Source organism: Oryza brachyantha, chromosome 12, assembly GCF_000231095.2.
Source record: "Oryza brachyantha chromosome 12, ObraRS2, whole genome shotgun sequence".
In the NCBI taxonomy this organism is placed as follows: Eukaryota; Viridiplantae; Streptophyta; class Magnoliopsida; order Poales; family Poaceae; genus Oryza; species Oryza brachyantha.
The window spans coordinates 7,851,699-7,876,840 of record NC_023174.2 but is presented as its reverse complement, the minus strand read 5'-3'; the positions used below and the strand labels follow the sequence as shown (position 1 = coordinate 7,876,840).

Sequence of the window (25,142 nt, the reverse complement as noted above, 5' to 3'; positions counted from 1 at the left end):
TCACCCCCTCCTTTACACCAAGTCGGGCAGTCCCCTCTTGTGCCTCGGTAGATCCGGAAGCAGGAGAAGCTTTCGTTACACCACGATTGCCCGTCCATACTCCATCACGCCTACCCTTGCCTGGGTACGTCAAATAGTTCGAAGTCATGCTCCAAATCCCACCTTACCCATTTCGGCATGTGGTTAGCACTTAACGACTTCCAGGGTTTCCCGTGAACCGGTCCTTAATCGCCATGGGTGTGAATCTCAAAACCATGCACCCATAGCCCACCATTATCAATATTTTAGTTGACATTAACCCGAACCGGGTAGTGAATCATTATCTCGGCTATTCAGAACTAAGCATAATTATATGTGATCCCATGAGCTATTTGTTCTAAGCATGGCTAAGCATTAACCTAGGCCTGACTCTAATCAAGTTACCCCTGGTCCAGCAACGAACAAAGTTGGATAAACAACGGCATACTAATAAGGTTTACCCGAAAATAGCATAAAGTAAGTATTTTAGTTAAAACAATGCATATTTGAAATAATAAAGCGGGGTATTTGCAATAATGGGTTCAATATGTTCAAGGATGAGTGTCACTTGCCTTGCTCTGGCCCATGGGGAACTTCGGCGACGATCTCGAAGTAAACCGGCTCTTCGGCGGGGTCCGAATCTAAGCAACAAAGCACAAAAATAAATAAAACAGGCACAAACTCTACTGAAACAGCAAAAGAAACTATTTTTAATGGATTCTTGATAACTTTATGAATTTAATGAAATTTGAATGGACCTAAACGGAGACTAGATAAATTACTTATGAATTTTAGAAGTTTTCTGGGTTTTTAACTAAACAGAAAAGTCCTAAATCAATTATTGCGCAATTAATGGGGCTGCTGACGTCAGCGAGGAGAGAGGGTACTGACGGCTGACAGGTGGGGACCACCTGTCGGTGAGAGAGAGAGAGAGAGGCGCTGACAGCTGGGCCCGGGAGGAGAGAGAAGGCGGGCGCGGGGAGCGATTGACGAGTGGGACCCACTCGTCAGCGAGAGGGAACAGAGAGATGGGGGCCGAACGCGCGGTCGGGCGGACGGCGGCGACCGGCGGGAGCGGCGGGCGACGCGGCGGCGGCGGCGCACGGCGACGGCGACGCGACGGCGACGGCGCGACGGCGACGACCGGCGAGCGGCGACGGCGCGACGGCGACGACGGCCGGGGCGGCGGCGCACGGGCACAACCCGGCAGAACAGCGGCGACGGCGACTGGCGAGCGGCGGCAGCGCGGCACGCGCGGGCGCAAGAGACGGCGGCCAGACGTCGGCGACGCGGAGGCGACGACGACCACGGTGGCTGACGGGAGCGGCGGGCTTCGGCCTCGTCCGACGACGGCGCGCGACTCGGCGGCGGTCGGCCGGAGAGGGGGAGAGAGAGGGGAGGAGGGTGGCGGTGCTCACCGGCGGCGGCGAGAGTGCGGGCGGGTCGGTGAGAGCGAGGCGAAGGTGGCGACGCGGGCGAGTGCGGGAGATCGGCGGTGGCGGCGGAGATCGCTCGGCGGCGGCGAGGCGACCGAGCGTGACGGCGACGACGCGACGGAGGAAAGCGCGGCGCGGGGACGCTCACTGGCGGCGACGAGGGTGGCAACCGGTCGGCGACAGCGGGACGGAGGTGGTGACGCAACAAGCGGCGGCGACCGGCGACTGGTGGCGAGATTGCGCGGCGGCGGCGAACGGCGGCAGCGCGGCGGCGACTCGAGCGACGACGGAAAGTGGGCGACGGCGCGGCGGCGGAGGGGATTATAGGGTGGCGGCGACCGGCTAGGGCGGGCGGAGGTTGGGGACCGAGTCGGCGACGACGCGGTCTCGGCGGCGGCGGATGCGGCGGCGGCGGTTGCGGCGACGGCGCGGAGTCCGGCTCGGACGCGGCGCGGCGCGGGCGAGCGGCGAAGCAGTCACTAACAGGTGGGCCCCACCTGTCAGTGGCGCGGGAGAGAGGAGGGAGCGGCGATGGACTTCGCGGCGCGGGCGACGGGCGAGCTGGGCCGGAGCCGCGGCCCAGGCGGGAGCGCGCGCGAAGGGAGGGAAGCGGCCGGCGCGGCTGGGCCGGCCGAGCGGGAAGACGGGCCGGCTCGGCTGGGCCGGCCCGGGAAGGAAAAGAAAAAGAAAAAGAAAAAGGAAAAAGAGAGAGGGAGGAAAATTGGACTTCGGCCCAATTTGAGAAGGAAGGGAAAAAGAAAGGAAAAAGGAGGGAAAAAGGAAAACCCCATTTTTGCCGAGTTTTAAATTAATTTGTTTGGCCAAATTTTATACTTCTGCAATTTGAATTTAAATCCTGTTAGTCGATTTGCGAGCCTCGATTTAAGTGAATTAATTCCTTTTAGAGGGATTTTTTTTTCTGAGTTAATTAAGCCAATTGTTATTTACGGATTTCTTTTTACGATTTTAGGCTTAGGACGAAACTCCGGGTGTGACAATTGACCATCTCATTCCCCTGCTCCCTTTTCTGGTGTATTGATGCCAAAGGGGGAGAAGTTGCAGAATTGAGAGGGGTCAAAATGTTTCTGAGTCTGTGTCAGACGGACCGTCCACCCTGAAGCCGGACAGTCCGGCCCCCTTTATCCTATGTTCTGAACTTTTGTGTTGCTGGGATGTATTGACTGTAGGCTAGCTCGCATTTAATTTCCTTACTATGTGTTGTGTGTTGGTTGCATGAACTCGTATGCTTTATGTTAGAAAAGTTCAAGTTTCATGCATGATTGCTTGTTGAAGTTAGCACACATCTAGGGGGAGCTAGATTTATTGCATCTCTGCATATATACTATTTATTTTGTCATGCATTGACTACTGTTGTCATCAATCACCGAAAAGGGGGAGATTGAAAGTGCATCTAACCCCTAACTGAAGTTTTGGATGATTAATGACAATGCTAGCCAAGCATGTGTGCGCTAATGAGCTGTGATTGCAGAGAAGTTTAAGGGATCAATTCGTTTGAAGGATTACGCGACTTAATTGATGCTTGTGTGACCCGGAGCGATGGTTCTATGAAGACGAAGGGGCTCGAAGAAGATTTTATTTTTTTCGTCTTGAGTCATAGGAACTCCGTACTATTAAGAGGGGTCACCAGAAGCTAAGCATGCATCCAAGAGTGGTTAGGGTTGAGTCAAAGTCGAGCGGAGGCTCGCTGCTGTTTTTCGCAAGCAGAAGGGACCGGATGGTCCGGACTTCTGTCCGGACAGTCCGGTGGGAGGACGGTCCGAACAGAAGGATGGCTTAAATATGAAGATGAAATTGTTCTCGCACAAGTTGCAGGAGGATGGCTTAGTATTTAACCATATATCAATCTTCAAGGAGATCGTTTCTGACCTAGTTTCTATGGATGTATAGTTTGATGACGAAGATTTAGGTCTCTTACTATTATATTCACTGCCTAGTTCAGGTGTGGGATACCTATACCGGGGGTATCCGGAGACTACACGAATACGTATGGTCAATGGGGTACCGAATAAGAAGGAGAATATATCTGTATGGTGTCGGTTATGAGTCTGGTACGTACCGGATTGCATGCCGTGTACTTCGGACCCGAGCCGTAACCAAGTTGGGATAGGTCTTAGTCTTATTAGATTAGGACTCTGTCATATCCGCAACCGTTCCTCCACTATATAAGGGGTATGGGGTGCCCCCTTGAGGGCAACGGTGATTCATCTATGCAATACGATCGTCAAGCAAGATTAAGGTATTATCTTGCTACGTCGAGGGCCTAAACCTGGGAAATCGTCTCCCTCTTCGTCATTAACCATCAAATTCCAAGCCCGGTAGCCACCCTATAAGTTCATTGTCGACACCAATCGTCAACAATATGCAAATTTTTGTGACACCATACTATTAAGCCATGATGAACTAACCATTGCAGAAGTTTATTGTCACACCCGGAGTTTCGTCCTAAGCCTTAAATCGTAAAAAGAAATCCGTAAATAACAATTGGCTTAATTAACTCAGGAAGAATCCCTCTAAAAGAACCTAATTCAATTAAATCGAGGCTCGCAAATCGACTAACTGGATTTAAATTTAAATTGCAGAAGTATAAAATTTGGCCAAATGAATTAATTTAAAACTCGGCAAAAGTGGGGTTTTCCTTTTTCCCTCCTTTTTCCTTTCTTTTTTCCCTTCCTTCTCAAATTGGGCCGAAGTCCAATTTTCCTCCCTCCTTTTTCTTTTTCTTTTTCCTTTTCTTTTTCTTCCTTCCCGGGCCGGCCCAGCCGAGCCGGCCCACCACTCCCCCTCGGCCAGCCCAGCCGACCGGCCGCTTCCCCGCCCCACGCACGCCCCCGCCTGGTTCGCCGCTCGGCCCAGCTCGCCGCGTCGCCCGCGCCCGCGAGTCCGCGCCGCCTCCCTCCTCCCTCGCGCCACTGACAGGTGGGGCCCACCTACCAGTGACCGTTTCCCCGCGCCCGTGCCCGCGCCGCGCCGGCCGAGTCCGACTCCGCGCCGCCGCCGCAACCGCCGCCGCCGCAACGGCCACTGCCGAGACCGCGTCGTGCCCGACTCGGTCTCCAACCTCCGCCCGCCCTAGCCAGTGCTGCTGCCCTTTAAATCCCAGCCGCCGCGCGCCGTCGCCCACTTTCCGCCTCCGCTCGAGTTGCCGCCGCGCTGTCGTCGCTCGCCGCCGCCGTGCAATCTCGCCGCCAGTCGCTGGTCGTTGCCGTCCAGTCGCGTCATCGCCTCCGCCTCGGTGTCGCCAACCTTTCCCTGGCTCTCGTCGTCACCGGTGGACGCCTCGCGCCCGTCGCAGCTCCTCCGACCTCTCCGTCGCAGCGCCTCGCCCCCTCGCCGTCGCCCGTCAATCTCCGCCGCCGTTGCCGATATCCCGCTCCTACCCGCTTCGCCACCTTCGCCTCGATCTCGCCGACCCGTCCGCGCTCTCGCCGCCGCCGGTGAGCCTCTCCATCCTCCTCCCCTCCCTCTCCCCCTTCCCGGCCGACCGCCGCGAGCCGCACGCCGTCGCCGGACGAGTGCGGAGCTCGTCCTCCCCGCCGCCCACTACGGTCATCGTCGCCTTCGCGACGCCGTCGTCAAGCCGCCGCCGCCCGCGCTCGTGCGTGCCCGCGCCCGCCGCTCGCTCGCAGTCGTCGCGCCAGCCCGCTGCCGCCGCCTTGCTCGGTTGCGCCGAGTGCGCCGCCGTCTCGGCTGTCCGCCGCGCATCGTCACCGGTCGCCGGTCGTCGCCGTCGCGCCGCCGTCGCCGTGCCGTGCGCCGCCGCCGCGCCGCCCGCAGCTCCCGTCGCCGGCCACGCTCGCTCCCCTCTCTGCTTCCCTCTCGCTGACCGACGGGGCCCACCCGTCAGTCGCCCCGCGCCTCTCTCCTCTCTCTCCTCCCGTGGGACCCAGCTGTCAGTCTCTCCCTCCCCCTCTCTCTCACCGACAGGTGGTCCCCACCTGTCAGCCGTCAGCCTCCTCTCTCCTCGCTGACGTCAGCAGCCCCATTAATTGCGCAATAATTGATTTAGGACTTTTCTGTTTAGCTAAAAAACCCAGAAAACTTCTAAAATTCATAAGTAATTCATCTAGTCTCCGTTTAGGTCCATTCAAATTTCATTAAATTCATAAAATTGTCAAGAATCCATTAAAAATAGTTTCTTTTGTTGTTTCAGTAGAGTTTGTGCCTGTTTTATTTATTTTTTTATGCTTTGTCGCTTAGATTCGGACCCCGCCGAAGAGTCGGTTTACTTCGAGATCATCGCCGAAGTTCCCCAGGGACCAGAGCAAGGCAAGTGACACTCATCCTTGAACATATTGAACCCATTATTGCAAATTCCCCGCTTTATTATTTCAAATGTGCATTATTCTAACTAAAGTATTTACTTTATGTTATTTTCGGGTAAACCTTATTATTATGCCGTTGTTTATCCAACTTTATTCATTGCTGGACCAGGGGTAACTTGATTAGAGTTAGACTTAGGTTAATGCTTAGCCGTGCTTAGAACAAATAGCTCATGGGATCACATTTAATCATGCTTAGTTCTGAATAGCCGAGATAATGATTCATTACCGGGTTCGGGTTAATGTCAACTAAAATATTGATAATGGTGGGCTGTGGGTGCATGGTTTTGAGAGTCGCACCCATGGCAATTAAGGACCGGTTCACGGGAAACCCTGGAAGTAATTAAGTGCTAACCACATGCCGAAATGGGTAAGGTGGGATTTGAAGCATGACTTCGAACTATTTGACGTACCCAGGCAAGGGTAGGCGTGATGGAGTATGGACGGGCAATCGTGGTGTAACGAAAGCCTCTGCTGCTTCCGGATCTACCAAGGCACAAGAGGAGACTGCCCAACTTGGTGTAAAGGAGGGGGTGAAACCTGAAGTGTGGTACGATTAAATAGGGAGGGTTGTGTAACGGGTCCTATCACGGTCTCCTTTCCGGTATACCATGGTGGTATGTCAGCGCACGTTCAAGTGTAGTGGAGTCGTGTCTTGTGGGTACAGTAGTACACCTCTGATCAGAGTATAAACTATTCGAATAGCCGTGCCCACGGTTACGGGCGAACTCCCAGCTTCACTGTGATTAGTGAACCTCTAATAACTTGAGTAAATTGGTTATCACTCGGGACTACTACAACGTGGTGTAACGTTGAGTAGTGGTTGGGCCTGTTGCAAGGTGGTGTAACGTTGGACAGTGTTGTGGTATTTTACAACTGTTATTTATTTATGCTTTACAGTATTTAATTACCTGTATTCTTTTAACCTCTGTTATTTGTTTAACTGCTGCTTTATTGCAACTAACCCTAGCCTATCCTTGTTAATCCCTATGCATCATTTATTTTACCCCCTTGTCCGTGCTACTTGTTGAGTACGGTGGTTTGTACTCAGCCTTGCTTAACTTTCCCACCCCAGAGCTAGAAGTCGAGTCCGATGGAGGTGCCTCTCAGGAGTGAGCTGTTCTGCCGTCGAAGCGTTGCCTGTGGACTGGAGCCGTACCCGCTGGAGCTAGTCTACCTTTTTCTTTCCGCTGCATTTCTGCTAGAATAAGTGTAATTTTCAGTTGTTTCTAAGAACGATGGTTATGTAATCAACATTGTCTTTTTGTGTACCCTGGCTGGTCCTGGACAGGGATTTAATACACAATTAAGTTCAGAAATTCGTGTGAGGAATTTCTGGGCGTGACATTTATGAGGCACTCCAGAACAATGACATTTATGCTTCAGTCTGACACATCGTCCTCCAAGGGTGGAACATTGCATGTCAGAGGCAGATCTAAGGAGAAAACCTACAATGACAGCAATGATCGTGACAAGAACCAGAACGGTAGAGGCCGTTCGAAGTCAAGAAGTAAGAAGTTCTGCAAGAAGAAAAATCACTTCATTGAAGATTGTTGGATGCTGCAGAATAAGGAGAAAAGGAAATCCGATAGAAAGGCCACTGTTGTATCCGATGCAGAAAACTCTGATTCAAGAGACTGTCTTGTCATTTTGCTGGTTGTGCTGGTTATGATGAATGGATACTTGATACTGCATGTTCGTTTCATATCTGCATTAACAGAGATTAGTTTAGTTCTCGTGCGCATGAGAGATGATAACCTACGTGAGATCGTGGGCATTGGCTTGACACGCACGCTGAAAGACACATACCAAGGATGGCTAGAAATCTCATCTCTCTCAGCACACTTGATGTAGAAGGATACAAATACTCCAGTTCAAATGGAATTGTAAAAATATCAAAAGGTTCTCTCATTTACATGATAGGTGATCTAAATTCTGCAAAGTTATATGCACTTAGAGGAAGTACTATTGCTATTGTTTCTAATGATGAACCTAGTAAGACTAACCTGTGGCACATACATCTTGGACACATGAGTGAACTTGGTATGACAGAATTGATGAAGAGAAGCCTACTGGTGGGCTGCACTCAAGGTAACATGAAGTTATGTGAGCACAGTATCTTTGGTAAGCACAAGAGGGTAAAATCCAATACCTCAGTTCGTCACACCAAAGGGCAAAGGTATACTTGGTTATATACATGCTGATTTGTGGCCTTGTCGCAAGGTCTCTCATGGCGGTGCTCGTTACATGCTTACCATTATTGATGATTATTCTAGAAGAGTGTGGCATTATTTTCTGAAAAATAAAGATGATACTTTCGCACCTTTTAAAGAGTGGAAAGTTATGATAGAAAGGCAAACTAAAAGAAAGGTGAAAGTCTTTCGTATTGATAATGGTGGTGAATTTTGTTCAGATACTTTTAATGATTACTGCAGGGATGAAGGCATTGTCAAGCATCACACTATCCCATACACTCCGCAACAGAGTAGTGTGGCTGAGCACATGAACAGAACCATCATCTCGAAGGTCTGTTGCATGTTGTCCAACACTCATTTGAACATGCATTTTTGGGCAGAGGTTGCTAACACCGCCCGCTACTTGATCAACAAGCCGCTCTCTATTCCACTTGATAAGAAAACACCCATTGAGGTATGGTTTGGTAAGCCTGCTAATTATTCATAGTTGAGGGTTTTTGACTGCACGACTTATGCTCGTGTTGACAATGTAAAATTAGAGCCTAGAGTTATTGTCTGTTTCTTGGTTATGGTTCAGGAGTAAAATGATAGAAGTTATGGAATCTTGAAACCAAAAGGACTTTCATGAATAGGAGTGTTGTTTTCAATGAATCTGTTATGTTTATTGACAGCTTGTCAGACAAATGTCATACCAGATGGTTTTGATGAGGAGTGACACATATCAGTACGGAGGTGGAGCACGGAGATGATTAGGAAACTAAAACTGTTGGTAACGATGTTCATGATACTGTTTAGCACTCGCCCCCTGTTTTGCAACCACAAGATCAACCTATTACACATAGCAGGCCAAAGAGGACTTGTGGACCACCGGTCCATTTAATTGAGAAATATAATATGGTACATTATGCTTTGAGTTGTGACGAATAGGTGGAGAATACTCATGAGCCAGCTACATACATACATTGAATACTCATGATCTCAGCTACGTAGGATGAGATGTAGTCAGTCAAGAAGAATTGCACATGGAAGCTTGTGTGCTTGCCAAAACAGAAGAAGCTTGTCCATTGCAAATGGATCTTCAAAAGAAAAGAGGTTTTGTCTCTAAGTGGGCCTCCAAGGTTTAAAGCAAGATTAGTAGCAAAAGGCCTCGGTCAAATTCCTGATGTTGATTATAATGATGTGTTTTCTCAAATTGTAAAGCATAGTTCAATTCATACTTTCTTCAGTATTTTTGCTATGCATGATCTTGAGCTTGAGCAGTTAGATGTGAAAGACTATATTTTTACATGGGAAGCTAGAGGAGGAGATTTACATGAACCAGCCAAAATGGTTCATAATACCTAGTATGGAGGATTATGTTTGCAAATTAAAAAGATCCTTATATGGTTTGAAACAATCTCCTCGTCAATGGTATAAAAGGTTTGATTCATTTATGTTGTCACATGGCTTTAAGAGATGATCTTGGTGCTGCAAAGAAAATTTTAGGTATGGAAATTACTAGAGACCAAAATTCCAATTTATTATTTCTTAGTCAGCAAAGTTACACTAAGAAGGTTCTTCATTATTTCAATATGCATGATGCAAAGCCTATTAATACTCCTGTTGCACCTCACTTTAAATTCTCAACTTTATAATGTGCTAGTACTGATGAGTACATGGAATATATGTCAAATGTTCCATATCCTAGTCTACCCTAAAGTGCACCAAGCCAATTTACTCATTGGACAGATCTAATGGCTGATATCTTCTGCATCAATCGAATATTCTTCTACCGCCTACAATCTCCTCAGCTCAACATCCGCACCCGACGTCTGTGTACGCTGCCTCCGCATCCGTCACCGCGTACACCGCCTCCGCCGTCGCATAGCCTCGATCCCCGCCAGTCCTCCCCGCCTCCTCTCCCGGCCGCCCCCTACGCCACCTCGCTTCGGCCGCCTCCTCTCCCGGACGCCGCCTCGGTCCCCATCTCCGTCGCCTCCTCGGTCGCCCACGCCGGATGCCGTCTGAGCCGACGCCTCAGCCCCGCCAGCCGTCCCCGCGTCGGCCGCCGCTTCCGTCGCCCGTACCGGACGCCGCCTCGACCGTGCCCCGCAAGTGACGCCACCGCTCCACTGCCCACCGCCGATGCCCCTCCACCGCGCTGATGCCGCCTCTCCGTGACCGACAGCACCCTACATCGTGTTGCCTCCACCCATGCCGCCCCCGACAACCACTACACCATAACTATATATCTAGCACAATTCAACTGCCTTAAAAACTAATATAGGTAGTAATTCATCTGCCTAGAAAAAGTAGTCCTGGCCTTTAATAACTGTCCTCTAAAGTCCTGTCGGGAAAGGTTATTGCCAGCATATCTTCTATTCCCGGCAATTACCTGCCCTAGGCCAAATCACATTCCTTGCAGATAGCTAAAATCCTGGCAGTCAATTGTCCTAAAAGCTCTAGCTTTGCTGGCAGACATATTGCCCTAAAAGCTCCATAAACTCAACATGTGAAACATCTTTGGTTGGCCCCCCTTGAGTATTGGCATCAATTGCAAACAATGCGTGAAGGAGTACTGAATTTAATTGAAACTACAAGAGATCCACCACACATACAGCAACTCAGGTTGAACATACACATATATAAATCCAATTTTATCCCACATAAATTCCAAACTATTGATTACATTCACCTGAATTATATATAAGAGTGTAACTCCTATCATTCAACACAAATAAGCTATCGCTTTTTAGCAAAGCTGGTAAAAGTGCAGTAACTATCCAATTCTCCTATACAGAACTATGGTGCATTAGCAGACAAAAAAACTGCAGCCAATATTTGACATCTTCAATCGCAATTCAATTCTGGAATAACTTCGTATCGATGTACTTCAGATCCAACAGAACTTCAACGTCTCTTCTGCTTATGACCTAAGACAAGGTTTGGAAAATGTAAAACTCCAAAATTAATCTTGCATGAAGAATATATAGAACTTTTCTATCATCTCATATGTACTATGGACAAAAAAGAATCTGATCAAATAAACCGTGAAGCTATTTACTAAAACAAAGGATGACATATGGGAAGTTCCCAGCCCACAACAAGAAGAGTGCAAATTTCTCTAATACTAGCTAATTTATTCCTGTAATTCTTACTTATTCAAAGCATTTTCACAAATTAAGTTTAGCAAATTTATTTTATCATGTAAGATTATCAACAGTAGTTGTCAAGTGCAAACTTTACTGATATACTCACACCTTCACAGCTACTGGTTCTAATCACTACCTTTGCAATCTACTCTCTACAAGATGAAGATCAAGAACTTGTTGAATTGCTGATGAGTAGAACATTGCGATTTTGCAATTAACATGTTAGAATGGCCAACCTTTCTTTTTCTTTGCTGATGAGTAGAGGTGGACCCAAGATTTCCCTTAGTTAGGTTAGTCAACTCTCTACTCTTCTCAATGACAGCCTGTAGAGCTATATTATTTGTCTTGATCTTTTCTGCACGTTCTTGCTCGTATTTGTTTCTAGCAGTATTATTCACATTTCCTCCTCCGCTTGCCATGCTTTTCCTACAGAAGCATACATCAGATAATTAGTAAATTTATTCCACCATAAAAAGTAAGAGCAGCTATAATTGAACAATGCAGTTCTGTAAAATGAAAGACAAGAAAAAGTGTCAGCTGAGAAGCGGGCTTACTTTCTCTTTTCATTTGTATTAACAAATATACCATCTATATCTGATCTAAATGGGGGCACATCTGTTGGATCAGTAGTAATGTATATACTGCCACCTAAATCAGGACATTGATCTACATATTCATTTTCACACTCTGAATTTTCAGTTTGTACTTTAGCCATATCATAGAAGTCTCTTGGATTTGTCTGAATCACAGCACTCCAACCATTGTCAGCTGGGTCAGGAACATAGTAGACTTGGATTGCTTGAGATGCCAAAATAAAAGGCTCATCGGAAAGCTTGGTACCAGTATTAAATAAATGTCTGAAATTAACATCTATGATTCCCAACTTATCGACTTTAACCCACTTGTTCAGTACACGATTGTCAACCCACTCGCATTTGAAGAGCACAATATTTCCCTTGTGCTTATAGTCTAGTTCAAGGATTTCAGTTAGAACTCCATAATAAACCTTATTTTCCACCATCGAATTATTATTTCCAGCAGCAAAGGAATAGGTTTGAGCAACTAGAGCCACTCCACTACACTGAACAGACCTACCTTCATCATATATATCACTTGCTTCCTTCCAACAACTATTCACACACTTCCTACAAGGGCACAGTATTGTGTTTTCTTTTGCTGAATGGGTAAAAGCAAATTGCAAAAAATCTTTGATCCCTTGTATGTATTCAGATGTGTGCCCACAGTTTTTTATGGATGTTATATAAAATAAATGAATGGAAAAACACATTATGGTACATTACTTGTAAGGTTAAATTGTACCATGGAAGATCCATCCATCTCTTATCCATAACTGATATTGACAATCAAATTTCAATGTTCACCTAAATTAGTTTGTGTTTCAGTGTTGTTTTCTGCGCATCAAGTATAAGATCTCATACTTCACCTAAACATGGGGTGTTCTAATCAGCATTTGGTTATACAGCCTGAACTTAAATACAGTTTGCATAGGCTTCAAAAACATCACTCATCCATCCATGAGCAAAAACAAAAATTCAAGTGACTTGGGGTTTTTTACCTGATGTAGAGGTATTTCCTTATGCTTGATGCAGAGGATGTTGCAGGGTGCTTTAGCGGCAAAGAAGAGCTGGTAACCTAGGAACTGATGGAGACACAATTGTCCTAGAAAAAAAGAGAGAACCAATTTCAGTAAACTACTTAAATATAGTGCCCAGCCTACCAAAATTGAATACAATACCATTATGCAACACTACCAATTGCCATATTGAATGTTATCAGAAAAACCAAACCAATACTCTCATCTCCTAAACAGATTGATGTGATTAACGATGACAGAAATCAAATAGATAGTCATAAGCCCCCAAACCAACTAGACTAGAAATCAAATAGATACTAGTACACTGCCACCTCCCTAGAGATCCATCTCATCCAAAGCCCCCAAACACTTCCACGGTTCCACCCCGACCACCGCGCACCACCCATGGAGCCTCACTACAGGAGGAGGGTGATGGAAATCCAGATGAGTCGCCGTCACAGTAAGCCCACCCATTCGTCTTAGACGGTGAGAGGAATCGATGGAGGGAGAGGAATAACAAGCCAATCGTTGTTTCCAGCCTGAATCGATGGATGGAGAGAGGAATCGATGAATGGAGAGACCCGAGTCTAGGGTTACCTTCATCTAGAGGTGGCCGAGGAGAGGAGACGTTGGAGGGGGCGGCGCTGGAGGACGGAGCAGGATGGAGGAAGTGGAGGAGGAGGAGGCGTTGTGTGTGCGTGCTGGAGGGGGAGGCGCTGTGTGTGCGTGCTGGAGGGGGAGGCGTTATGCAGATTTTGGCTGAATATTTTTTTGGCTGTGCTGTTCAGATTTTTCTTTTGGCTGAATTTTGGGCGTTGTGCTGTTCAGATTTTGGCTGGAGACCCACTACCTGCATCCAGCCCGCCACCTCTATATTGGATTTGGCGCCACCTCCGGCCAGCCCGCCAAATTAATTGGTGAATTTGCACTAATCATATTCCCGACACATAAACTATCTTGCAAAACTATTCTAGGCAGAATAAATGACGTTGTATTTTTTATTTTGGCCGGCATTTATCTAGCCACCGAGTTCATCTAATTCCCAACACATAGCATGATGTTCTAAATTATTCTTAGCATATAGAGCATCTCCAACAAATAATATGTCTCTAATCAAATTTTATTCCTGGCAATTAATTGCCGGAAATACTATATCATGGTGTAGTGCTTTTTGTCAGAGTCTCAGCAACTGAAGAGTGAAGAAGGAGAAAGTCGCCCCCCATCCGCCAACGCTGAAGGAGTAGGCTGCCGTCCGCCGTTGTTGGAACGCGCCGAGCTCCACCGTCATCGCCAGACCACGTGCCGAGCTCTGCCGCCACCGCCTGGACACGCCCTCGGCCGAGCTCCACTGCCGCCAGAACGCACCGAGCTTCGCTGTTGTCGCCGGAACGTGCGCCGAGCTCCTCCATCGCCGCCTAGATGTGCCCTTGGCCGAGCTCCGCCACCGCCGCCACCACGCCCCGTCGCCCTATCGGCCTACGCCATGCACCCATTCCGTCGACGCCGCGCCCTTCCATCGTCACCGCGCTCTGCTGGTCGCCCGCGCTGGATCTGGGGAGAGGGGGAAGAAGGACAATGTTGTTATAACATTTAGCTTTTGCATGCTTCTATTAGATATATTTTGGTATTATTCTATTTACAAAAAACAAAGGACATACATATAAAGAGGAGGGACTAAAACATAAAATAGCATGGGTTCCACCACTGAGTAGCCTGCACTGTTAGTCATGTATCTTCATCCTACGTAGCACCTAGGACCACACATTATCTGTGGCTTGCATAGTGTATGCTCTCAGCTATGGCTGATAGGGCACGTCATGGTGAAGGACCACGGAAGTAAGGCATAATGGAATCGAGCAGGAGAAGCTTGTTTTGCTAGACGCTAGAACCTATGGAATTGTGAAATTTTTTTACTTTCTAAAACTTTTTAAGAAATAATTTTATTAAACATTTGGGAAAATATTTCCACCACATGAACTTTTTGGCCACGCCACCTACATTAGTGTGGCGAAACGGCTTGCCACGCCATCGTCAGTTGCCACACCATGCCACACCGATCAGGCTACGTGGCAGCGTTGTTTTGCCATGCCACCAGCACTGGCATGGCCAACAGATTCAGTTTTTTTTTAAAAAATTATCCGGTGGTTTAGTAATAAAATTAATTGCTAAAAGGTTTATTTAATAAAAAATTCTGCAATTGCCCCTTGCGAGTAGAGACAACCAATTTTACCCCTTATAATTCTATAATTTAATCTCTGCTATTGTAATCTGTCTTGCAAAACTATTCTAGACAGAATAAATGACGTTGTATTTTTTATTTTGCCGACATTTATCTAGCCACCGAGTTCATCTAATTCCCAACACATAGCATGCTGTTGTAAGTTATTCTTGACATATAGGGCATCTCCAGCAAATAATACGTCTCTAATCAAATTTTATTCCTGAAATACTGTATCATGGTGTAGTGAACACGCCCCTACCTCTGCCACCGCCCCCAACAATGCGCCCCGCCTCTGCCGCTGTCCACGACCGACGCCGCCTCCACCCACGCTGCCCCCGACGACACCGCCGGGCCGGAGTTTGGCGGAGATCGAGTGTTTTTCTACCGGGTACGTACATAAGCTCTGGTTCTTCTCTTGGATTGGTTGCGCTTTTTTTCTGAATTTTTTCTCCGGTCATCAGGAAATATCTTTACCCTATCTTTGCTCGTTTCTTGGTTGTTGGCGACCAAATCCAAAGCCTAGGTTTCTGTGGGGACACCCGGTTCAATTCGTGCACCCGCGGGATACCCAAATAACAGGCGCGGTTCAATTAGTTACGGAGTAGTCTAGAACCCGGAGCAAAAATATTTTTGATATTTTGCTGCAAATCTGTTGGAGAAATAGGTTTGGTCCCTTGAAGAATCTAGGTGCGCCGTCTATAATCTTTTAGTTTGGAATGGAGCAAAATATTTTTGATTTTTTGCTGCAAATCTGTTGGAGAAATTGGAGACTCATGCATAATCTCTGTGAGTTCCTGGTTTTCTTCAGCTACCATATGTTGGTTATGCTACATACAACCCGAAGTAATAATATTATTCCAACTTTGAACAACATTTGTGGAACAAAATATTCGTAGGTGATATGCTGATTATTGCTTCTTCCTTCTGTCAATTTATTGTGCTTCCCTTTGCTTAATACCTACAATTTTTTTCTAGCTTTGAAGGTTAAAGGAAGAAAGCTTGCTGTTTTGTGATGGCTGCCCCAATTTTCATAGCTGTTTTTCTTAATGAGAACCTGCCAAAGTGACATTTTTTCGTTCAAATTAAAATGACTATGACTGCTCTTTTCTTGTGAACTGCTCCTCCAGGTGAATAAGTCCCCGTAAACAGCTCCAATGATTTCTTGATAGCAATTTAATTCTACAGAATTATCATTTTTTAATTACCAGCCCCTTTTTATGGAGACCATTTCTTCATGTATGCCATTCCCGCTAGATCCGTGCAGCCACTACACGTCCATCGCCACCCCTCCACCGCACCGCCTCTCTAAAACCCTCCCTCAGGTTGCTTTCCCCTCTCCCACCATCGCCGCTGCCTCAGGTACGTCGACGTCTCACCTCTCTCTCCTCGTAGGTTTCGTGTGCTCTTTCACCTGGCGTGTTGGATCTGGGCGATCCATTGCCCCCTTCTGCTAGATTGAGCGGGGATTCTATTGTTGAATGTTGAGGAGAAGGGTTTTAGTTCATACGCGTGCGTTTGATTGGTCTTTGCATTAGGCTGTTCGGTGGGGGTGAGGGGGAGGAGCTGTTTCGCCGATTGTGTTCTATGTTGTGATTGGCTGTATTTTCAACCGGCCAGATTATGCGACTGCAACGTCTAATTTGGCTTATATCCTTTGCATGAAATAGGTTAGTTACTCTAATTTGCACTGATTTTTCCTGTTTGCTTTAGAATTTTAGATTATATTAGTTTCATTCACTGGTTGGGGGGCTTTTAAGCCTGCCATGGAATGAATTTGATCGAAAAAAAACATTTTACATCCTAGGGTTATCACTTGTTCCATGGATTGTTGTCTATTGCAGAATATAATATTAGTTGGTCTGTCTCAATTTGTTCTATCATTGATGTATAATGTGCAGCTAAATATATTAGCAGATTTGATTTTAGTCTTCAATGCCGGCCTCCAACAAGCTCGGCGGCCTCTTCAGGCACAGTGCCTTGGCAAGCAGTGTCTCAGCCGGTTCTTCTCCGGCCATGTTCAATGCTGCTCGCCTGATGTCCACCAAGCTTTTCGTTGGTGGTGAGTTTTTTTTTTCTCCTTTTGATGTAAGTATGAACAGGAGCATCTTCTTACATGTACTTATTAATTTTTGTCATTTAGGTCTTTCCTGGGGTACTAAGGGCACTCCTAGTGGAAGAAACTATAGCAGTTTTTATAATACAGGATACCGCACAAGAAACTACTACTTTCCAACCCATAGTTTCTATAGCATTGTGCATACAAAAGGTAAATTAAATGCAGCACAAAAAAGGGACAGATCAATTGTGGCAACTATTTATGCAATCAATTTGTGTATAAAACACACGCTACAGACGCTGGCAAAGAAACAACAAAGGTATTTCGGTCCAACACACTTTTGAGAACCAAATATTACCGTATAGTAATTTCAGAACCATACATAAACTGATAATAGCAATCTGGAGATGAAGATAATAGGTCAAATGATTGTTTTTTTTTTTTAAAAAAATAACATTACTTAGCGCAATGGAAAAGGATGAATTCCAAACAAACAGAAAAATGAAGAACAAAGATGAACAACATGAGCTATGAGCATGACTTAGCAATATTTTCACACTAAACAAACTCAGATATTTTGCACGGCACCGAACGGAGGCGGCTGCGCGCCATCTGCATGCATCGTCAGCGCCGCACTCGATCTGGCCCAAATCCTATCGAAACTACTGGAGTCTCCCCAACGGGGTTTTGCTGGTTTCTTGCTGCCTCGTTGCTTTCGTCGACCCAGTTCCGTGAAGAGGAAATCGTTTTCTTGATTTAGACCCTCTCTCTTCCTTAATTGCTCTGTCACGTTAGCAAAAAACTGAGCTGTCAAGCTAATTAATATACATAGAAACTATCATAAATACTCCGTTGGGAGTGCCCTAATGATGATTCTCTGAGAGACGCATTCGCTAGCTTTGGGGATGTGACTGAAGGTCAGCTTTGAACTTGAGCTTGTGTCTTGAACAAGCAACCTTTCATATAGTATCATACATCCTTTTTTCTTTGCTCTATGTTCTGGTGTGGTCCATGTGGTACTTGTCTCAGGATCTAATCAGTTTTAGTTTTCGTGACAACTCGGTGATCACTGACAGGGAGGGAATCTAGAAAGACAAGAGGGTTTCGCTTTGTGAACTTTGTTAATGGTGATGAAGCCAAGAGCGCCATGGAGGCCATGGATAGTAAGGTGAGTCAAGACAAAACTGCTGCTACTTACAATTTTAGCTGCTGACCTGCTTCTTTGTCTTAGTTTGAGTATCTAAGTGTGTTAAAATGTTGGGTAATATGAGTTGTATAACATGTGAATATGGTTTGTTTTGAGAAGATGCTTTCGTGATGCCCGTATATTAATTGTTGCGTGTTTTACCTTTTATTTTGGGTTTTGCCTCATTCATGATTTGTTCTGCTGTGTTGACGACAGAAATATACTCTTGCTAGGCCTTAATTTGTACTGCATTTACATTGCTTGCAGGGACTTGGGGAGCACAATATTTTTTTTAGAGGAAATGCTTTTCAGCCCTGCTTTTTATAAAGCAAAAACGATGGTTTTGCTGGGGATACCAGCTTACAAGGTAGCATTACATCCAGAACCAAACGAAGGGGAACCACTTCAGCAGTTTTCAAACCTGAAAGCAGCCAGAAAGAACCACCCAGAACACAGTTACCAACCTCATCTTGAAAACGAAACTAAAACAACAAGCTGAACCCTAACCAACCCCAACCCTATGGTTGAGCTGTCTGGCACGATTTAAAATCTTCTCTTTCAGATCTGTCATCTTCGAAGAACGTAATATCCACGTGAACTTTGCAAATGAGAGACCTCCAGGGAATCGAGGTGGTGGCAGTTATGGGGGTGGTGGTTATGGCAACCAAGGAGGCTATGGCGATTGCAACCAATGCTATTGAGGGCAGTTCTAAAGACCTTGCTGACTTGAAAACTTAAATAATGAGCTTTAGGACCTGACATGGCTTATTATGTGAAACATCATTATGTTTTACTTTCATACCGTTATTACAAGTCAATCGTTCGTCTAGGTGGAAATTTGTTGCTGCTATATTTGCCCTTTGTGCTTGTCGTCAAGGCCTCGTATGTAGGTAGTGTTTTTGTGAGTGAGAATTAAGAACACATGTATTGTCTTCCAATCTACTGCAATATGTAGAGGGTGATTGCTCGAGTTCCATCAGGGAATCTTTTCGTTCATTTCAGATTTGATCAATATCGAGCATTACTTTACAAACTAGAATTTGCCTAACCAGTCATTATACATGCTCTGCGTTGTTTGTAGCATGCTCCTTGTTTTTGTGGTATATTTTACGTTGTTGGCTTCCATCTTTATTCTTAGAGCTTTCTCGTTTTAGTGCGTGTGTTTTTAACTGCCAAATGATATATTTTTAAAAAAAGTAACACAAGATTAATATATATATATATATATGCAGATCATACTATTTACACTTTACATTATAATATTTGATATATAACTTGGATCGATTTTATGTCTGATTGTATTTTACATGATAATAAATTTAACGATTGATATAGTTGACATCGTAGCGTTAGCATGGACACATTACTAGTGTTGTTGGTTGTTTGATGTATGCCATGATTTTCTCTCGCCCGGATTTATCTCATGCTATGAGTTTGGTTAGTAGATACATGGCTAATCCTAGCAAAGAACACTAGAATCTGCTGTGTGCACTAGTTGTACCGATCAACCAATACAACTAACATATATACACACTACTTATTCTTCTTTTTATATACAATCTTTTGACGACTATATTAAATCGTATACTCCCTCTCACTGAAATTAACTTCAAATTTCATTTATTCTACACACATGAATAAAAAAAATTAGAATACAATACCCTTTAGTTTGTAGGCATGACTCTCCTTTCACAATATTAAGAGGATAACACAATGCCATGTGAGGAGAAAGTCTTCTTCATGGGATTGATAGTATTGGTCAATGATATCCCTTTTTTCATGGAGATGTTAGGAGATGTCCTATTATACTTAATGCATAACATTGAAAAAAAATGTGTCAGATACGATGTGTGTCTGACATGGAGAATATGTGGCATAAATGCGATAGGTCAAGGTGACCTAACCTCCTCTTCTAGTGGCCCAACCCACCCTTTGGCGAAGAGCCCTTTGGCTAGCTTGACCAGTGAAGGGTCCTTCGACTGGCCCGACCTACCATTCGGGTGGCTTGACCTACCCTTTGGAAAAAGGTCCTTCGATTGGCCCAATCTACCCTTCGACAAAGGATCCTTCGGTCGGCCCGACCCACCCTTTCGATAATGAACCTTTGAGTGAGTTTGGCTAGGTCAACCTACCCTTTACGTGGCCGAATCTCTTATTTCGGCGCACAGTCCTTGTGCTGGTTTGACACATGCTTTGGCTGGGTTAACCATAGGCCTAACCAACCTTTAGGCTAGCCCAACCTCTCCTTCGACGAAGAGCCAAAGAGTCCTTTAGCTAGCCTAACCCACCCTTAGGGTTAGGAAGGCCAACCCACTCTTCCTTTTAACACCACGAGATACCGGTGCAAAGACCCTATTCCCATAACACCAATAGAATTGATTTTGGTTTTTTTCTTCATAGTATAAAAGTTTATTTAACATATATAGTTATTATTTTTTTCTTTCAGGATTTGTTTTTAGATCACTAAGAACACATATATAAAAAGTTTATTTAACATATATACTTATTATTTTTTTCATCCATAAATAAGGGCAAAGTTGGTATTTTACAGAAATTAAAAGCTCACCTTACGGTCAATTGATAGATCAGGGCATACAAAGGAGCCTATAGAAAAAACCTGAATCATCTACAATCAAATTCCTATTCAAATGTTGGCCAAGGCTGATAAAGAAGTCGATGAAGCCCACTTGACATGGAAACAATGACAGCCCACTTGAGATGGTTGAATGTTGTACTACCAAGAAGTTCATCGTAAGTTGCAAAACTGGTTATATCTGTTATTTCACATAGAAATACAAATAACAAGCTCGAGTGCGCGGCTTGGTGAATGCTATTCGCATTACAACATCCATAAGTTTTTCCCATCCATGCTGCGACTTTTATTTATCTAATTAGTCATCCATGCGGCAAATTTTATTTATCTAACCATAGTTACCATACTGATATTGGCTCACACTATGCTATGCTATGGCTGTGGCCTGCTTTGCACTATAAAAATATCTTTCCCAACCAGGCAACCTTCCACATCCTGTGCATTCCCGAACTTCTGTTCCAGATATTGGCCAATCGCAGCCAGGCGTTGACCAAATTGCTTCCTAAAGGTTGCATCAACGGACAATGGCTTCTTGCTGTAATCAACGGTAAGACGAATTACTTCTCCATTGGCAGGATCAGAGTCGCCCACTGATATCTCCTCGCTGAAATTTGAGAACGCAAGAGTGGTGACTTTCCCATCAAATTTGTTACACGAGAGCCTCCATGGGGTGCCACGGGTTCCTGAAGCAAGTGTTTCGCCCAGCCCAGGGGCAATCTCGGCCTCGACTAACTTGGGGTCATGGTCAATGGGGTTAACGGTATGAAGCACGAAGGAGAGCTCTGGCTGCAGCATTTCTTGGACAAGAACAGCCATTTTTGCGTCTCTCTGAGAAACGCCAGCTGCTCGACGGCTTAGTATGGCTCTCCTTGTGTATAAAGAAGCCCAAACCTTTCCAACCGCAGCTCCAAAGGAACTTGCGTTCATGAGACTGACATTGGGAATTGAATCGTAGAGACCAGCAGCTGACATACCAGCCAAATCCTCCACATTAGCACTAGATCTGACAATCAGCCGGACATCGTGAGGGAAAAGTCCTTTTAGAAATTTAATGGTCTCCTCTGAGGGGGAAAGATGTGAAATTATTCCTTGTAGCTCCAACGACAAGCTATCAACTTCACCATTTTCGACTTTAGCTGTTTCAATCTTCTCTAGAAGGCTTCCATAGGATTCCAGTAATCCACTTTTCTTGAGTGAATCCTCCATTGATCCAAATGGAATCACAGCACCACAAGGGACTCTAAAGGCTGCTGGAACTCCTTGATCATTATAGACTATACAATCGTAAAAAAGATTAGAAAAATACCACAACACAAGAATTATCATCTAGCAAATACTCTTAATTGTACCATCTACCATGTTTGCCATTCAACGAAAACTTAGTTTAATAGAGTCATCACAATTCTTTTGCTGCGAACGATATCTACACTTTCCGTCAATTACCATGGCTAGCACTAAATTATTATTGTCTTGGCAAGCTGATTTTTTTTAGAAAATAAAGAAAACAGAATGTTATCTACTATCGTCACAAAATGTAAGCATTTATAGAGGTTTTTATGGGAAATTGAGTGGTGGAAGCTTGTGATTAGCCAAGAAGAAAAGGTATGTGGAGAAATTAAATGACATTGTTGGGATTGGTTGAGATAAGGGGTAGGTGGAGAAATGGCTAGAATTTGCGACCAATATGAACACGAGAAATAGCTGTATTTTGGGACTGAGGGAGTAGGTGGACATCACTGGATGATCCACCATGGATCTTACTATCCTACCATATTATGCAAAGAATTGTTTTTATGTTCAATACAGACCCTTACGACGTAATATACTCGTATTTTATGTTCAATACTTTCAACTTCCCTATTGGTAAACAACAGCAACAGCACAGCAGCAGCAGCAGCAGCAGCAGCAGCGTACTCTACCAAATTAACTGATACTTATTTTAAGTAGCATAACTTCCCAAGTTCCTAGATATCTTGCAAACATTGTAAAGTTCCATTTGCACAAACATAGATATAAAAATAAAGAAATAACTTGATACCTTTATTTGACAATGAGGCAAGGACAGAAAGAGTTCTGCATGCAGCAGCTTTTGCACCAGCTGATTCCACTAAAGCCTCTGAAAGCTCGAGCACACCATAACTACCATTCACCCCTGAAGTGTTGCTTTCTTGCTGTAGCGATGCCCATGGAAAGAGAAATAAGTAGGAGCAACCAGAAAAACAATACAGGACACATCTTTCAGGATGATGCATATATATGATAAGAAATAAATCATCACCTTAAACATTTGCATTGGCATCTCTGTAGCCAATGGTAGAGAGAATTCACTTTGGAGTTCCTGTGCAAATGGATTCCCTGTACTATTTGACTCTGAAGAGACAGGATTGACATTTTCTTCTGAAACTATTGAGAGATTGACATTGATTGATGATGCTTCCAATCTGTATGAAACTGACGTGAATTTCAGTCCATAAAATGGGAAAAGATAAGTCCTAGACCTATAATGACCAGAAAACATCTAGGAAAATTTCAAACTCAAATGCAGAAATAAACTTAAAATTGCAACTATTACTGAGACAAAAAAAAAAGGAACATGTGTTTCCTTTAACCCAAAGAGCAGGGAGGTGTGAGGGGAGGGGGTGTGATCCATTCCAAGATAACATTCTTTTACTTCACTCCAATATATCTGTACTATTCACCCCACTGAACCGACTGCAAGATAGAGATATACTGTTTGATGTGTTAAAGGGATGACGGTCTCATGTGTTCTATCACCTTTAGTGTTACTCATTTCACCTCCTTCTATCGGCTGCTCCATTACTCCTTGGCCACCTATTCCCAGGCTGTGGGATTCCCTACTCACTGTTCAAACAACTTTCGTTCTCCCATCCAGCAGTGAGTGCCCTGTCCCCAAGGTGCACAGCAGCTCTTTATCTCTATGTTCCACTCCAAGTACAGATCTACCTTCATTTCTTTCAAAAGGATTCTCTGTGTTCCGGGAAAGAGGGAGTGATTAAGTTGGATTGCATATCACAAGAGCATATGATTTCAACTTTAAAGAATTTTCTATACCACCTGGGAGGTGGAACAGAGTGAGCAGAGCCTCGTTTGAAGGATGGGGATAATTCTCTTGTGTAGAAGCCATAAAGTACAAATGAAAGAAGAGTGAAAAAAAAAGAGTAGAAATACTAGTTGGAATCAATATTAGTTGGAATGGAATAGTAAAGGATACTGTACTGATCTAAGAAAACATACTAGACTAGACTAAGGGAAAGGAAAGCCAAAGATCTTAATGGATTGGCATTAACCCCTTTTTTGGGGCAAGCACCAACATTGGAGCGGTGGGTCATAGGTGAATGATTCCACCCACCAGGGTTCAAATGCTAGTTCTCACAATTAAAGATGGCTATGTGTGCCCTAACTGCTCTCGTTTGGCGTGGTAGCCAGAATTGAAAAATGTGGACCAAACAATTCATTCCTACTATTGTATGTTCCTCTACTTAATAAAGACTGGACTAAATCAATATATAATACTTCCTCTATCATCAAATACGGGGATAGTAAAGCACTATGAGTTAGATGGTCCGAAAAGCACAATTTTCAACTAGATATTCAATTTTTTTAATGAGGTATGAAAAACTTTCAACCACACAATTAGCAGCCCCATAGTTTTGCTTCTGTTTATGCTTATAAGCCAAAAAATTGAATTTTCAATCTTACATTTGGAGTTGATTTTGGGATTTTTTTTTTCATAGTTTATTTTTCAGCTTTTATTTTTGGATGATAAGAACACATATATAAAATTAAAAATTTTTATTTACAAATTATTTTTTGTTTGCGAATATGCCGTTTAGCTTTTTCAGCGAAAAAGCCAAACGATGACCCCTAGAGATTCAAAAATTTCAGCCAGTTATTCAATCTATGATTCAAAACATTTAACAGGAATTTTAAAGTGTAGACCAAACTATCGATGGTACCAAATCTAAAGTCACAAGCAAGGGTTTCTCTTCCTTAATATCATTATTCTTGTTCTTGCATTATTATCATTTTTTATGAACACACAGGAGAGCTGCACCATTACATTAAAAGAAGGAAACATGATAGGAAACCCTTACACAAGGGTAGGAACTATCATTGTACTCCCTCCGTCCAAGAAGAATATAAGGGCATCTATAGTTTATTTTTTCCTTTGAGGAGATTTAAGGTTGAGGCGAGAAATGGCTGTGATCGGTTGAGAGGGGTGCAGGTGGGGAGATTAATGATGGATGGTTATGATTGGTTTAGATGAGAAAGTATGTGGGATGTCCTTATATTTCTGGACAGAACAACAGAGGGAGTATTATTATTATTGAGAATATCTATATCTGATGTG

The 25,142-nt window shown here is 44.6% G+C and overlaps 1 protein-coding gene, 1 long non-coding RNA gene and 1 pseudogene across 3 annotated transcripts in view; 1 reads left to right on the top strand and 2 right to left on the bottom strand.

Moving 5' to 3' along the window:
• Positions 1 to 10,523: 10,523 nt before the first annotated feature.
• Positions 10,524 to 13,449, bottom strand: LOC102701221. The gene is made up of 4 exons (XR_423977.3): positions 13,312 to 13,449; positions 12,697 to 12,800; positions 11,357 to 11,546; positions 10,524 to 10,901 (listed from the first exon to the last, which is right to left on the bottom strand). It is a non-coding gene; the product is annotated as an uncharacterized LOC102701221 (long non-coding RNA).
• A 3,418-nt stretch (positions 13,450 to 16,867) lies between these two features.
• LOC102700667 lies at positions 16,868 to 19,180 on the top strand (annotated as a pseudogene).
• LOC102700945 (phosphoglucan, water dikinase, chloroplastic) overlaps positions 17,418 to 25,142 on the bottom strand; it is a 35,162-nt gene continuing 27,437 nt past the window's right edge. The window contains exons 17-19 of one of the 2 annotated variants that reach the window (XM_015843158.2): positions 23,049 to 23,211; positions 22,809 to 22,941; positions 17,418 to 17,774 (exon numbers count right to left, since the gene is read on the bottom strand). In XM_015843158.2, coding sequence (XP_015698644.1) covers positions 17,560 to 17,774; positions 22,809 to 22,941; positions 23,049 to 23,211 — 511 coding nt within the window. In that variant the 3' untranslated portion in view covers positions 17,418 to 17,559. Of the gene's footprint in view, positions 17,775 to 20,870; positions 22,045 to 22,808; positions 22,942 to 23,048; positions 23,212 to 25,142 lie in introns of those variants that run through there. The other variant, XM_006663902.3, reaches the window with a different exon arrangement.